Here is a 17,064-nt window from a genome sequence, read left to right as displayed (position 1 = left end):
GTATGAATTTTCCTAGCTAATTGTAGAGTTTGTCTTCAGTGATAATTTCCTGAATTTGCTTGATGTGTTGAGTCCCAGGCAGCTTCCTCTCCAAGAGCCACTTGCTTGCCCCGCAGCCCCAGCAAGATGGGAGGGACAGCAGGAAGAGCAAACATGAGAGAACTCTTGGGCTGAGGTAAGGATACTTTAGCAGGTGAAGATAATAAAACTTGCAATGCAAAGGCAATCCCTCACCTCCTCCGACCAGCAGACTGATGCCCAGCCTGCCTCTGGGGAATAGCCACCTTGGAAGACCAAGTTCTCCAATTTTTGCGGCTGAGCATGGTGTCATATGGTCTGGGATATCCCCTTGACTGCCTCTTGCCCACAGTCAGTCTATTCACTGGGGTGCTGACTGGGAAAAAAACCTTGAAAGCCTTCAAAATGTGCCACATTAGCATGTTAGCCACAAATCCAAACCACAGCATCATAGAGGCTCTTGTGAAGACCCAGAAAGACCCTGTACACTATTCAACAGCAAATTTCCTTCCTGCAACAGGAACGCTTTTCCAGGTCCTGCATAACCACAACAGAGGATATTGCCCACAGGGAAGGGCTTTCAGTATATAAGTTTGACTAGATTCTGAGATTTGAGTTTTCTGACTTTTACAGGGCTTACATTGATGAGACAAATTAAAGTATCCTCCCTGGAAAACACCAAGATCTAGAGCAGCTACTTAGTATTGAATACCAAACTACTTGTTGGAAGCAGTAAATTGGAAAGGATGTTTGTGGTCTGAAAGAGATTAACCTGCTACAGTCTCAGGAAGGATAAGTAGTTAAAAGACTGTTTATATAGGTTGAGGTGGTAATATGGCTCTTCTTTCAGCCCTGATCAACAGGAGTATCTCATCCAAAGGAGAACAAAAAACCTTTGAAGGCGAGGAAATCCTGAAATTCTATCCTTTATTGTGGGAATTCAAAGGGTCCTACATGTAATTTGGACTACAGTTTAATAGGGAAGTTTCCTGAGTGAAAGTTAGACCATGATCACTTTTCAGCCAAAATGGCATTTGTCCCTCAATAATGAGGCAGTGACAACAGGTACTTGCTTCAGGGATGCAGCTCTGCTAATGGCTTTCACAGTCATCACACACCAGACTTTTGACCAGAGGTTCTGGCCTAAGCAACCAGCGGATGCACATACGCACTCTTGCACTCTTAGCACAGAAGTGACAGGCTCAAAACAGAATTAATGTTTTCAGCAAAGGAGATGAAGAATCACTCAAAACCAGTCTTATAAGGGAACTGCTGCAGGGGAGCATCAGTCAGCCTGCATGAACCAGGCTGTTTACCACCCTGAATAACCTGACATGCATTTCTTCACTCTGTCTACCTGAAAAACAACATTCAAATGCATGGATATATTGCCTGTAAATGGCAAATAAGCTAGGGTAAATTAGTTCATGGAAATCACAGAATAATGCTGACTTATACCAGTTATTTAATGGTATCTGTAGATATCTCCACTAACAATCACAAAAGAAATGCTCTCCTTTCTTATATTCTATTGCTCATATTTTTTGTTTGTATTCTACAAGTTAAATTCATGTGTACTCTTTAGACTATTATTCAATCATATGAAAATTTTATACACATATATTCCCTTTCTAAAAAATGTCTTTAGTTAAAGTCATGTTCTTTTAGTTGACTATACTAATTTTTAAACATTTTAAAGGCTTTGCTAATGTTACAAATAGAGTATTATAATCTTCTAAGAAAAAGTTCAAGCGGCAAACCTTTCACCTCCCATTGTTGCCCAGTGTCAAATGGCAGACTATTTCCAAGGACCTCTGGATTTCCACTATCTGCATTTGATCTGTGTTAAATATTCTCATTACAGTTGCTTCAAATGAATAGAAAAGCTTTGCCTAATCCGAACACAGGGGAAATGAAATACACTAGGCATGAGATGAAAGACACACTAGCACTGTGCAATTTAATGTACTGTGTGTTCTGAACGTGGGCCATAAAAGAAGCCTGGGTTTATATATCAAACTGTGGAAAATTCAAAATAGCATCTAGTTGCAAAATAGATGTTAGGAAGCTGATGGGACAAAAAGGGGGAAACAGAAACATGCATATTCTTCCTATTGAATTTTTGATAGGCATAGGTACTGGCTGTCAGCAATGGTTTTCAAAAATATTTATTTTTCTTCTGGTGATATTACAAATCATATTAGTTGACCTATGTGAGGCTTTACTGCAATGTAAATGTAGCAGTATTCTAATCTGTCATTTTACCTTTATAATACTTGTTTACTTCTACTACTCATATTTTGACTGTTTTGTTCAAGTAACTGGTAAAAGGAGACCAATTAAGTTAATATTATCTATAGTATTATATATAGGACACAGAATTTACAACAATTTTTGGAAATCTAACAGTTGCATTAAATAAAGATATTAACCAATATATATAATAAATTAGACAAAAAAGTGTACCTGAATGTTACTGGCTTAGTAACATGTGTTCAGAATGGTGAAAAAATATGTATTTTCTCACAGACATCTGTGAAGGTTTTTTAATATTCTATTTTAAGTTTTATAGTAATTTCCTCTACAGTTAAAAGAGGATCTTAAACCTTTGTCCAATCCTTTGCAGCAAGAAAAATCTTCAACTTCCACTATTTGAGCATAAGCTACTTCTGTTGTGCTTAGGATAAAGTGTTAGAGAATGCATGAATTTTATTTAAATTCATGACAGTCTGTATACTTCAAAAAACACAGGAATATCTGAACAATGCACAGACTGCTGTTACAGATGCATGATGCCATTCTAAATGGCTGCCATGAAAACATACTAATTACTCCAGGAAATAACTGCATGTAGCTAGACAGATTCTTGCTCAAGATTTAAGTTGTTTAAAACTTGGGACCTGTACATAATTTGTAAGGCAAAGTGGAAATATACAGGAAAGCACCAATGATATTTACAGGAGTGTCAAAGAAGGTACGACGCAGAGGCTCCCTGGAAGGAGCCCAGTGCCCTAGATAACTGCTCTTAGAGATCTTTAAAAAAATCCTAGTTTGGGTGTACTTGCATCTTTTGAAATCTAAACAGTTTTTTAAATCTGATCCAAAAGGTTTTAATTTAGATTTTAAAATTTGGCATCAAGTTATCTGAGTGCTGAAATAAGTGTGGAACCCATTCACAATATATATCAGATAAAACACTGTGAATCTTTTTTCCATCACTTCTGCATTACACACTATTAAGACACACATTGTCAACAATCTGACTGGCATTCCTGACAGAATGAAAGTCAACTGCAGCACTCTTTGCTGGATTGAAACAATCATGGGATCACAGCCACTCATCCAGAATTCTCACCATTAAAAAAAAAAAAAGAAAGTTTCTGTCAGAAGAAGATGGGCTGGTGAACTTTTAAAGTTTGCAGAATGTTTGCTCGGAAAATTATTGGTGGGAGAGTACCAGACAACTAATGTCCAAATGGAAGTGTGTTATGAAAGTAAAAAGATATATTTTTATGTCACAGGAAGTATTTCACCAGGTAGATTTTTCATTACTGAGGATGGAAAATACATTGGCAGCTGCTTATTATGACAACTAGAGGGGAACTGATCTATAACATCAAATTTTAAGAAAAAAATATAATGACCTTAGCACTGTTAATACATCTAGCTATTACATTAAATATTATCTTTCTATGCAACTCGGTCTTCTAATCTTAACAAAATATCTTGTTTTCACTGGCTCAAAATCTCCCTTCAGCAATGTTTTGGTATCATATACAAACACAACCAATTCTAAACTTTCTGTTGACCACAAAACTTTGCGTACTAAATACACTAAAGTACTCCCCTACAATTATTTCGTTTTATAATGAAGAAACCAGAGATTGCTTTTCAGAGTCTGGAAAATCTGCCTCCAAGTTTTGTATATATTTCATCCTACCAAAAGAAGTGAAACTAATCTTTAGCATTCTGATGTTTTATAAACAAATTTATTTCAAAAGCAGCAAACGGCCTCAAAATTTTTTAGCTAGGAAGTTAATGTGCTCTTATCTCTCAGAAAGAATTAATTCACAGTACTTTTTCATGGAATATACAACTGAATAACAACAGTCGAAATGAGTATTTATTACACAGTTTATCAGGATTTAATATATTTTATTAATCTAGCTATACCACGTCTTGCCAGGGATTAGTGAGATGTAAAAAATAGAAAACGCAGCAGTTAAGCAAGCTGGAATGCCTGAAATCTTGAGACAGCACAGCATGTTTCTTCTTTGTATTGGTGAGGATAACAAAAGGAAGCAAAAATCAAGCATTCAGACGTAGAAAAAAATTGTAATCATGATCTTGCCATCTCAGTTAGCCTAGGGGAATCTGTTGTACAGGCAGAAGTACAATGCACCACTTGAAACCGTCTAACAAAATACTACAGGTATGTGTCTGCAAAGAAAGCCCATAGGTAGGGAAAGGAGAAGTTAGGGTGTAGACTCAGCTCCCAACTAAATACATTGGGAGTACTGCCTAAATGGTACAACTCAATCCCTACTGAATAAAGTGCATTCACAAAGTAAATTAATAAAATTTTGCAGGCACAGTCACTGTTATATCATTATACAATAATTATTTGGAATATTTCCATCTATCAATAATGCCATCTGTCCCACCCAATACAAATGGACTACAACCCATCTGGCTTACTTTTTTCTATTGATTACTCTGCTGAATGAGTTAGCAAAACTGCTTATAAAATCATCATATTACATGACACTGTCATTAAAAGATGTGAAGTAAAGAAAAACACAAGATGAGACTTAATTGGAAAACTGTCAGTCCTTCTTCCAGAAAGTTTTAGCAATGCTATAAGCTTCTTTCTTTATTTTTGGCCACTTAAAAAAAGCACCAAGAAGACACAAAGCCCAAAAACCTCCTAAATGCTAACTACTGGATTAGACTGAAATTGTTCTAGCACACAACTGCTATTAGGTATGCTAGAGAAGGTCCCTCAATTTATCTCCTCAAGATTCAGAATGTCCCTAAGTATGCCTGGCAATCACAAAGAAACTGTGGAAGGAATGTAACTTAAAAATAGCATGGAAGAAAGCTGATGATGGCTGGCACTTGTATTTGTTAATTCCAATAAATCTTTCTATGTTTTGGGTTTGATTATTCATTTGTATAATTGTCTTTATGCTATTTTTGCAGCCTCTGGTTTTTTTTTTTTTCTTTTGATTTTAACCACTGCTTCCCTTAACTATATTTTAATTTCTCCAGCAACAAAAGTGCAGTTTTATGCACCTACAGAATTAAATGCTAACTTCAGCTCCTTCACTCTAAATCTCAATTTTTACAATACCTTTTAAGTTTTAACAAAGGAAATCTCTCTTGTGTACATTCAAAATGTCAATCCAAAGATCTTTAGCTCAGTGATTTAGATAGTGTTCCTTTGAGTGAACCCTTGGTGGGGCTGCTTTCTTATCCTTCCCTCCCCACTATTTTTTTCCTTTCTACTACTACCTTAGATTCCTGCACCAGATTTGTTTCCTCTGTCCCCCCGAATGGCTTTTCCAATGACACTGTGACCCAAAGGGACACATGAAGGAAGAAGACAGAGGAACAGGGGCTGGATTCCAGCTCTAAGGACACAACCCTTGATGACTGTGTGTAACTGGAGCTCAGGGAGGCTCAGGGGGTTATACTGCAGGGTTGAGGCTGCAGGAATAATGCTGGCAGCACAGATACTGAGCTGCCATAAGGAGTGAGGGAAATCGGGATGACAGGAGTAGCAAGGAGTTGCGTAAGAAGGAAGGAATGATGCTTGAATAAGGAAGGGACCAGAGGCTGGGTGACTGAAACCACTCAGAAGTTGCTAGGGGGTCCAGCCTGCTTACTGTTACTGTTTGCTCCCTCTCTTACAGTCCCCTCCCATCTTCACTAGAACACTTCTCTATTAATAACATATGAAATATTTCATCTGGAAAAAAATAGATTATTCTGAAATATACTTTTTATAATTTATCTAAATTTTAAAAAATATTTAAATATATTTAAATATAATTGATTTTTATCTTTGTAACTCAAAAAGTTCCAAAAAGACAATTGTCACTATCAATATTACAAGAAGTCTTCTAAGGTCCAGCTAAATGTGTCTGACCCTGTGGCCTTATCTCAAATGAAGCTTTGAGCAACTGCATGTCCACATCCGGCTCTTGGAAGGAAATCTTTTGTGCCATATAAACATATCCAGAAAACAATTCTCATATTTCTCTTTATATTATGTGCTGTTAAGTCCAATTTCTTGGTGTCCTAAACAAATTATAATAATCTTTTTGTGCTTTAATTACTACTGCCATCAAACCTGTAGAAGGATTCAAGGGAAGTTGCTGAACAGTATTATTTATGTAGAAGATATTTACCAGGTATTACCACATGACAGAATGCTAAATTTCTCATGCTCTGAAGAAAAACACCTTTGGCAGTTCTGATGCATATGATTTAGTCACCATTTTAAATACAATTATCTTAATATGCCATCGCTTTGCTACTAAATACAGAACATTCAACAAACAGAAATACAGTCTAAATCCCATCTTTAAAACATAAATAATTCTATGTTTTATGATGTATAGCTTGCAAAAAATGAGTTTGGAGCTGAACTGTTTTATTTGCACAAACTCCTTTTTTCATGGATGACAGGAGAACAGTTTCAACTGAGAAACCATTTGTTCTTATTAAGTAATATGTAGGTTCCTACTGGTTCAGGCCTTTTGCCACTGCTTAAAAAATAGAATAATAAAATACTTTTGGTCTGGTTGACTTAGTTCACTTGGTGAAAACAGACCATTATGCCATGTCATGGTATTCAACAGAACTGTCTGTAGCAGCACTGGAATACCAAAGCCTGAACAAAACCACACAGGTAAGGAATATGCCTTCAGAGTAAGGCTACCATATTCTGTGTTCCGCAGAGAAAGGCAGCATCTTACAGGATCTGGAAGGCTGCTCCAAAATAAAACCTGCATTACTTGTTTTCATTGTTACTGGAATAACTGAGACAGAAGTACAACTGAAGAATAGTTTATCATTTTTCAATACAAAATCTCTATTTTCATTAACAGACAACTGCCTTTTCAGGGAAGGGTAATTCCCCCCTCTATTCCCTTGTAACAGAACTATTTGATAAGTATTTTTCTGTGCTTTGCTTTGTACATAAACCCCTACTAATCAAAAAATATGCATATCCTGAGGAAAAAAATTAATTCTTCTGTCTGAACCTCCTATTAACAAAAATATAGAAACAAGAACATGCAGCTGTAATAATGTCTCACTCCCGTTTATATTTAGGTTTTTTCCAAAGCATTTTTTGATGGTGTTTCTCTTTCTGCTAGTGTCATTATTGAATTACGATCTGATAAGCATAGCATAAGACTGATGAACATCCTACAGGATTGCCAAATTGCAGGACATTTTTTTTTAAAGATTCCTGAAACCCGTCAGGCAGCTATCACTTCAGCTATCACTTCAGTACATGTAGGCAACAATCCATTTTTTTAAGCTAGGGCTTGAACAACCAAAAAGGGACATGGAACAGATATTAGTGATAGCCCAAAAGTAAGCAATTCAATTTCATCAGTGTTTTTCAGGTAGCTAAAAAAAAAATTTAAAAAAGCAAGTTCTGCCCAGTCATCTTAGTAAGTGGACTAAGGACTTGATAAAGAGTACTTGGTATGCATAATAACTATGGAAGACCTAAAAGACTGTATATGAAAAAAGATAAATTTCAAAAAACTGGCAAACACTACCAATCTGTCTTCCAATCTTATATATTGCAAATCAGAAAGCAGAGAGGGTTTGTGGTCATGGTATGTTACTAATTGGTCACAAAACAAAAATGGGAATTTATTTAAATGAAACAAATTGAATTCAGGTTCAATACTGGATCTGAATCTGGTCTTAGGGGAGTAATAAACACTATTTAGGAGTGTTCTTCATTAATAAATCAAGTTAAGATGCATAAGCATGTGAGTGAAGTATGTATCTTTACTCAGAAAGACACTTGCCTAGTGCAGAGACTGGAGACAAAGGCAAATAGAAGGTAAGTTTCAGGTGTCTTTTTCCTTCTTCTATGAAAATATTAACACACTCTATGCTTCCAAGCCCCCAGAAAACATAATAGTTAGGCTGTATTAAATTGTACAGCAATTATGCATTTGGTTTTTATGCATTTGGGGAGAAGTTATGTTTTATTTAATAGATTTGCGGCCACTACCTTTTAACGCTGCCTGGGTGTTCCATGGCTATTTTAAGAAAATGGGCACATACAAATCAGGAATTATTATGACATCATCATAAATCACTGTGCAAATTACTATGCTGTTAATCAAGGATTAACCAATAGGCATGTCCAGATGTGGCCTTACAAGTCCAGCTGAATATAAAGCAATAATGAGCGGTAAATTGCTAAACTCAGTTATCATAACAATACTGTTTGTAAGCAAGTGGGGAAAAATCCTCAACAGAACAACTGACAAAAAGTTGAACTAAAATGCCCATTTCTCATTATGCAAAAAATATATGGACAGAAGTAATTCAAATGAGGTATTGTTCACATTTTTGTTAGAGAAATTGACTGTTCTTTAAGAGTTCTTTAACACAATGCTTTGGGGAATTAAGACAAAGTTAGAGGTGAATATAACTTTCTATTAAGCAGTTTTCTTTCTCAATTGTGCACAACCACTTATGAGCCAGAACATAACAGCTCAATCAAACCTTTACTCGAACCCCTCTGAAATGTACTGCAAAAATTCTGGTATTACTGGACGACTTCGAAAGAAAAAAAAAAGACAGCCCAGAAAGAAGAAAATGGATAGGGCAACTACCTTTTTGCATTCTTCTAATTTCGTCTGCCATATGGAGCGAGCAATAGGAATGCTCTTGCTGTCGGTTACGTAGCAGCTGGCTGTGATGATGTGGTGAAGCGCAGTCTTCTGGCTCATGGCTTGCAGAACTCGCCCAACGTGCCGGAGGGAAAGGCTGGCCTCGGCGCGTATGCCCCCCCTAACCAGCTGCATCGTGCAGGGCACCAGAGCAATCTGTCCAGCACAGTACAGAACATCACCAACCTAGGAGAGAATCACATCAAGTACATAAGACTCTGGGAGTTTACAGAAGACAAGGGAAGCACCTTTTTCTCTTCCAGCTGGTTTCTTTCAATAGTACTGTTCTTTGCCATCATTTGTTACAATTAGAGCAGACATGCCAGTCTAAAGATAATGCATCAATGTATGAGTCAGCTCAGAACAATAATCTGATGTGGACTGTTACAGCTGCTGGATCACACAGATGCCCCAATATGGTTAAATATGCTCGTTTTCTTTTCTTTTGAGTGATGATGCACATTATCTTCAATGCCATTTTTTAATCTTCTACGTCTTAAGCTTTGTTTTATACAAATCCATATAAGAAATTATCAGTATACACCTGTAAGATCTTTAGTATACCAATTTAAAAATACTGTGAAAATATATTAGCAGAACATCTAAATGACTGTGTATGAACAAAAAGTAATGTTATTCCACCAGAAAGTAAAAGCAATTTGCAGATTGAAAATAAAATGCTGAAGAATGCTACTTGAACAAAGAGATGCTACTTGAACAAAGAGATGGGTCACCTTTTGAAAATGAACTTTAATGGGTGGCCAGATTTACTACTGCAATGCAGTTACTTTGGGCTTATTTTCCAAAATCTTCCCAGCAACACTCTGAAGACCTACTTTTTTTAACTGCAGCCAGCAAAGGAAACATTTATTCTTATTATTCAGACATCTCAAAGATTTTTTTATAAAATCTTAATGTAAATATCAAAACTTTTCATCGTCTTATGCTGCACTTCTCTAGAATGTCTGTGCATATCCTAATCAGTGAAACAGTAAATTTTATTCACTATCAAAAGAAAACTAAGTATAGAAGTGGGAAGTAAGGTGGGTGTAAGCAGCTTTGAAGTCAGCACAGGAAGAATTTTGCTAGGAGTAACGACAGAGAAGATGGACTGTGCAAGGAATCTTTTGGAAGAATTTTGTAGAACTTACTGTATAAACTGTAAAAATTCCTCAGAATTAAGAATAATTAAAAAAGAAATCTGTGTCCTAGAAGACATGGCAATCAAACCATGTGACAGACCCATATGCAACTCCAAATCTGTCCTCATAACTGTCTGTGTCTCACAAAAGACTCACACATGTAACTATTGGAAGAGTATCTTATACAATTTGGCATACAAGTTCTATGATTAGCAGCTGAAGAGGGGGAGGAGGCAGAGAGGAAACAATACATCAACTAACACACATCAACTATTTAAATGGTTTAAAATACCTGAAATATTGTTTGATAATGCTATATATAATCCTGAATTTGGAGAAAGTATATGAAAGCAATATTTTGTTTATAGGAACAAATGGTCTTTCTTTTTTTTTTTTTTTACAGTGCTATTTTAAAATATGTGCCACTGAACAAGGGAGTCCAGCCAGCTACCAAGTGGCATACTGACAAGATGAGAAACAAATTCAGAAAGATACGATTCAGAGGGGCACAGGTTTGTTTTTAAAGCAAACCATTCATTACCTCTGCAAAGTGAAATCCATGCACTAGTCAAAAACTCCAATGCAGGTAGTTTATACTTCTACAGGAAAAAAAAAAAAAATCACACTGATGGTATTTCTTCCTTTTTATCCCCTGTTGAGCTGCTGGTTTTCCATGCATCACCCATGTTAATTATTAGGTAGACAGAAGAGCTGTTCAACCAGTTCACTTCCCCTATTCTTGAACAGATTGTTTGAGACATAATATGAATACTAATTAACGATAAAATATCTGTCAGTGTTTTGAAATACAGACCAAGATAGCACTTCCTTAAAGTATCCTGGACAGTTCTGATACAATTAGCCCCACTGGTCATAAGCAAGGTCATAAAAAATTCTCGGAAGGATTTGAGCAAAATTGGCACCACTTTTGGCTAAGATTCAGTGGGAATTTTGCAGTTTTTTAAAAACCAATTGAAAAAAATCCCTCTGTTCCTAACATACTTGTTTGTATCCTCAGATGCAATTAATAGAAAAACAATGTTTCCAACAAGCCACCATGTTATGGAAGGGTGGATGCAAGAGGAAAAGAGGGGAAAAGGATAAAAAATGGCCACAGATTTGCAGCGACCGTATTGCAGGGGGACATAATTTATAATAAGGGAAAGAGGAGGGGTATCTCTCTTCTCTTTCCCAGTGACTCAGTCATGAAAAGCAAGCATAAATAATCAGCAAGGACAAAGCAGCAAACCAGTACAAACACTGTTTTAGCAGATTTCAAGACGTTGTCTCTGGAATGTTTGAAGCATTATACAGAAAATTGTTAGCAGAGTAAAAGGCATTTAAACAGGGAAGTCATCATACTATCTTTTTCACAGTACTGAAATCTTACAAGAGGAGCTGTCACAATGTATGGTGTCAGTACTTGTGTTGTGAAAGTGTTCTGCAAAACCCTGCTAGAACCTTGCAACAGTTTATCTTTTTGGAGCACTTATGAGGATAACAGAAGATCTTTCAGGGTGTAGATTCACAGTGTATCCAGCCTGGCCAACTTGCATTATACAGGAAACTCAGCATAGAAACAAAACTACAATATAAAGGATCTATACTGATCCTTAGAGGACCCATATGTATACAGCGGATGTCTCACTGGTATTTTTGATTTTTGTAGACCATACACATATTTCCAGTGCTAAAATTTAAATAAAAACTTAAACCAAAGACAACCTTGAAAACTCAAGCTTAATACTGCTGAGATGCTCACTTGTACAGGTTTATTTCCAATATTGTTTCACAGCAGTAAGCAGGTTATAAATGGGGCCTCATGTGATTCCACATTTCTTTGCTTTTTATTTTCATTTGTATCATTGCAAATTAAATGAAAGGTGAGTCCTTATAAGTTAACATAATAGTTTAGCAGCTGTTTTGCTCAGTCAGCACAACTGTAAATAATCAGGGGAGTTCAGTGGACAATCAGAACCTCAGAGGATGCAATGCATGCTCTCACAGATAGAAAGCGAAGAGATTATCTGAGAATTATTACTTTTCACAGTGTAGCTGTCTTGCAGGGATAAGTATAATTTATACTTAGGGCATGGCTTATACAAATAGAAAGCATATAGTAGCTTATTTTTTCTAAGGTGCTTTTACTTATTAGAAAACAGAAGGAAAGCATCTGTGGTATGATGGAAAAGAACAGTCAGAAGAACTGACTCAGTGCCACTTGGAACTGTTCTATACCATGAAATAGTTTCTACCAGTATTCTAAGTTACCAGGACACAATATACCTCATATATATATATCTATCTATATATATACATATCTATCTATCTATCTATCTATCTATCTATCTATCTATCTATCTATCTATCTATCTATCTATATCTGTATCAGGAAAAGAAACAATGAGAAAACCAGACTTAATTGACTGAGGTCTAACTTCAGCTACTAATTAGAAAAGAAAAGCTGCAACTATTGTTGCCTAGAAAGAAACAGAAGAACAGAAGTGACAGGATACCTACAGATATGCATTGAGTTTTCATTAAAGGCCAAGAGCAACTATGGAAACTTTATGAGTTCCTACTGATATTATTAAAACTTGTGTGTGATTTGCTGGAAACTTCTAACATAGGGATCCCAAACATTCACCCACAGACACTTAGGCAAATGCTAATAGCTGCACCACAAATGCATGTTTCTTGGAAGGCAAGAGTCAATATGCAATCAGGCAAATCTTGGTTATGAATGCAGTTTGGTGTCTGAGTGACTGCTGCCCTTTAACAGGTCAGGCTGCACAAGAGGTTCAGTGACCCCCTGACCTAACAGTGACATGACCCACTATTAGGCTGAGTCAATGTAAATAAGCAGAACTGACAACACACTAATAGGCTGCCTCTGGTCAGCCATGGGTACCTCTGACCTTAATGAAGACCTAAATCAATTAATACTCCAGGCAATAAAGACCTCTGGCTGATTAAGTTAGATAGAAATAATCTTTTCTAACGGGATTAAAGCTGCAAGGTGGTGAACTTTTTATTCAATATATGATAATCCTTTCTTCCTAGGGCCCCTCTTGTTTTAGATAATGATGCCAAAATTGCTTTTTGCAATGTGACATCTTTTATTCAACTGACTAGCATGAATAAACTTTTTATAGACATCATTTAGACAACAGTAATTGAAAAGCTTGAAGTTCATACTATGAAAACGAATTGTCATGATTCTAATACATCCAACCTTCAACATAATCCATGTTTTTCTTGAACTGTTACAAATTTATAGTCTGAAAAGTCCAGGAATAAGTTCAACACACTTAGTTGAGCTTGATACAGGCTTTCTTCTGTGAAAAAATGTGCATCAGTAGTTTTATCAGCAGCTAAAGTATGAAGGATATATTCTTTACTACTACTACTACTACAACTACTAGTACTAGTACTACTACTATTACTACTTTTTATTTTTTCCTTTGACTAAAAATGTTTAAATTTCTAAGACTCCACATATAGCTTAGTCAAATTAGTTTGCACATCATACTCAAAACTTCAGACCTTCCCTTGGGATCATTTTTTTTTCCTAGTAAGTTAAAAAAACCCAATAACAATTAATCAATAGCATATTATGGCTATTTTATTGAACTAGGTGTAACATTCCCACAGTTTTAAAAGTTTTATAATTCAGTTTTCAGATACTGTGAGTCCATTTTGTTAGTTCTCATTTTGAGATGGACGTTAAAATATGTATCTGATCACCCAAGCGACAAGACTACAAAGCTCTCATCATTTTGTATTGGTCTTCACTATTATAGTTTATTTTATCAATGTGTGTTTTAAATTTTTCTCTTAGATTTTATATATTTGGAGGTTGAAAACTCATAGAACATTTTCTTTTAACAAGAAGTGACAAAGTACTGCAATTTCATGAATGCTAACCTAGGGTGTATTTTTTTTTTCTCTGCAGTTTAGAAAAATTAAGATACATCATCCCACAAAGCCATATTTGACATTGAACACAGCGTCATAATGCCATCAACATAACTAAAACTTTTGTGTGTTTCCTATTATAATTCATACCAAGGAGAAGTATCATGTCACACAGTATACAAACACCAAGCAGCACAAAATCTGGCAGTCCTTTAAACTCAACAGTGCATCTGAAGAAGCCATAATTCTGTTATGAATACTAAACCAACATAATGGATATCTTTAATTATACTCTATACTTCCCAACTGTAAACATCTCTGCAATCCTCTAAAAATCAAATACTTCAAAATGAGCCTTTTGACAGTCCTGGGTTTACAGTAAGCAATCTCATCTAATACATTCCTGAAGGTCTGTAGTACCTTGAATATTGTCAAAATGCTTCAGGTATAGATTTGAGAGGGATGATCAGGTCAAAAAATTAAGGTAAGATCAAATTATTAGCTTGAAACTAATCTTTTAAAAACTGTCCTATCAAAGAAAATTGTAGCAGTTGCATGCATATTTTTGACAGTGTGTTGGTTATTTTCAAATATTGATCAATGTCAAATCACTTTTATTCGGCTCTACAACTCACAGAAATAAAACCCCTACACTTCTGATTTACAGAAGACAAAGATTTAAAAACTGAAATTTTCACAAAGAAAACACACCTCAAAAACTGTCATTCATATTCCAAGAGAGTATTAGACATAAATCAAAAATAAATGCAGCTTTTAAAGTCTGAACCTGTAGTTATAAACATCTAGAAAGATTCCAATAAAGTGGGTGAGAAAGGCTTCCCATCTAATACATCCATGTGGGCATGACAGACAGCTAGTCTGAAATCATCTCCATGATTCTTGTTTTAGTCAACTTGGAATCTCCAATAGAGAGAGAAGAAATGAACAAAAAGGAGGTAAAAATATTCTTTACTTAATTCACATATTTTGGCCCATGTGCTGTGCTAGTGCCCAGGGTACATATTGTTCCTTCCTGGAAAATTACAGTAGACAGCTTAAAGACTTAATTGCCATAGAGGATAAACTGGTCTCCACATTCTGCAGGGTGCTTTTTCCTAAATATAAAAAGAGCAGTCTCCCTCTTTTAAAATGAGCAAGCTAACAAGAGTATTAATCTTTGATGCATTTCTTCCTTGGGACAGTGGAATTCTAGTCTTCATGACTATTAATCTGCCACCTTTTACAAAGCCTACCATTCGTCTCAAGCTTTTGAAAAAAATCACAAGTTCTCACACAAGCACATTAGCAAATCTGCCAACTGTGAAAAATTGCAGAACACTTAGCTTTATGAACATACCTTATCTAAAAGATGGAGTAAAACCTCCAAACTGATTAACACTTCCTCATTTATTATTCATGTCACTTCAAATAAAGATGCCAAACACAACAATTTTTTTTTTAAAAATGTAGTCAGATGAGTCTATTCCTAAAAATTGGTGTTGGGATTGGGAATGAGCCACTTAAATTGGTATTTACCAGAGAAACTAAAGGTCTTGTCAGGGCCCAGGCAAACAGGGTAGAAAAGACTGGTATCCAACAGTGTAAAGTGAGAGAAATTACTCAATGTGGACATGAACTCTAGGGAAATGGATACCACATATTTAGAAAATGCATATTATGTCTGCTGCAGGTGATTGTGTTTTTTAGTGAATTATATATGCAGAGATAAGGGAGGGCAATGTTCATAATTCATATGGATTCTTAAAATATCTGATAAGGCATATATGGAAATAAATTTTTAACTCCCCTAAATATAAATGCTGTTAACTAGCTGATAGTCTGTGAGGAGAGAGTAATGAAAATGCCAATGTAACTGAAGTGGGGAACCGTAGGGATTGGTATTAGGCTTGATTTTGTTTAACATCTTCATTAAGTCAGTGAAAGAAGGGATTAACAGCATGATAATGAAACCCATAGAGGATACTAAATTGGAATGTGCACCAGTAGAAATAATAAAAATGGACATAGGTTTGAAATAAAGGCGGCAAATAAGAAAACGAGACAGCTTAGGAAAAATGAAAACTCATGCCAGAACATATGGCAAAAATATTTTGAAATACAGATATTCAGAAGGGAGAAAACTTGACTGAAGAACTGCTGAACAGTTTATATTTTAAAATAACTGCTCTTTACTAGAAGAACATTCAGTATAGGACAAAAGAAGTTACAGTCTTTGTTCCCATGACACTGATCTAATCAAAGAGTAAAATTTGTTACAATTCCCCAAACTGGTATCCTAACCTTTACAAAAAGTACGATATGATTTCCATATTTCAAAGGGAAACCTGTAAAAGTTCAGGTGATATCAAAACTTCAGATGATTCTTCAGAGCTAACTCTTTTTTCCAAAAGTTTTTAGATTTCTTCATTAACACCGCTTTTCAGTTTACAGCTCAGCATAGCAGCATTCAAATTATGGTAAGCATCTTAATCTGCCAGGGTAAAGATGTAAAATTAACCCCCCCACTGTTTTTACCCTCCTCTGCTAAGCAGAAAATGTCTACAGCTTACATGAGATTACCTGAGCGTTTATTTGGGGTTCCCACACGCTCATTTGGGGTTTTACTATTTAATGCTAAATTTATTTTCATAACAAAAGGTTTATAAAATACCACCAGAAAAAGATGTAGCTGGCATATACACAAGACAATCCTTCCTCCTATATTTCTACTCTTCTCTACAGTTTCTCTACAGTTCTGGGGAACTGGATAGCACATAAGAGAGAGAGGTTATAAGGTATCTGTATCCATACACATAATATCTAAAGGAAGATAAAGACAAAAGATGAAGTGATGTGATTTCCTTAGCTACCTTTACGTGTTTATATTACAGACTTTGTCTCTTCAACTTTTATTCTTAAACATACAATCTACCTAGAAAGGGATCTCATGATCTCCTTCCCACATTAGCTGAAGCTTCTATTGAAAATTTCCACTTAAAGTAAAATAAATCACCCATTCAACTATCACTTCAGTGATAAAATAATCCAAGGAA

At 35.7% G+C, this 17,064-nt stretch overlaps 1 protein-coding gene across 4 annotated transcripts in view; it reads right to left on the bottom strand.

The window, feature by feature from the left end:
• DPH6 (diphthamine biosynthesis 6) overlaps window positions 1-17,064 on the bottom strand; it is a 186,076-nt gene that overhangs the window by 46,776 nt on the left and 122,236 nt on the right. For all 4 annotated transcript variants that reach the window (XM_038136841.1, XM_038136840.1, XM_038136842.1 and 1 more), the window contains exon 13: window positions 8,895-9,137. In XM_038136841.1, coding sequence (XP_037992769.1) covers window positions 8,895-9,137 — 243 coding nt within the window. The remainder of the gene's footprint in view (window positions 1-8,894; window positions 9,138-17,064) is intronic.

This window comes from Motacilla alba, chromosome 5, assembly GCF_015832195.1.
Source record: "Motacilla alba alba isolate MOTALB_02 chromosome 5, Motacilla_alba_V1.0_pri, whole genome shotgun sequence".
NCBI classification, from domain to species: Eukaryota; Metazoa; Chordata; class Aves; order Passeriformes; family Motacillidae; genus Motacilla; species Motacilla alba.
This window is presented reverse-complemented; position numbering and strand designations above follow the sequence as displayed.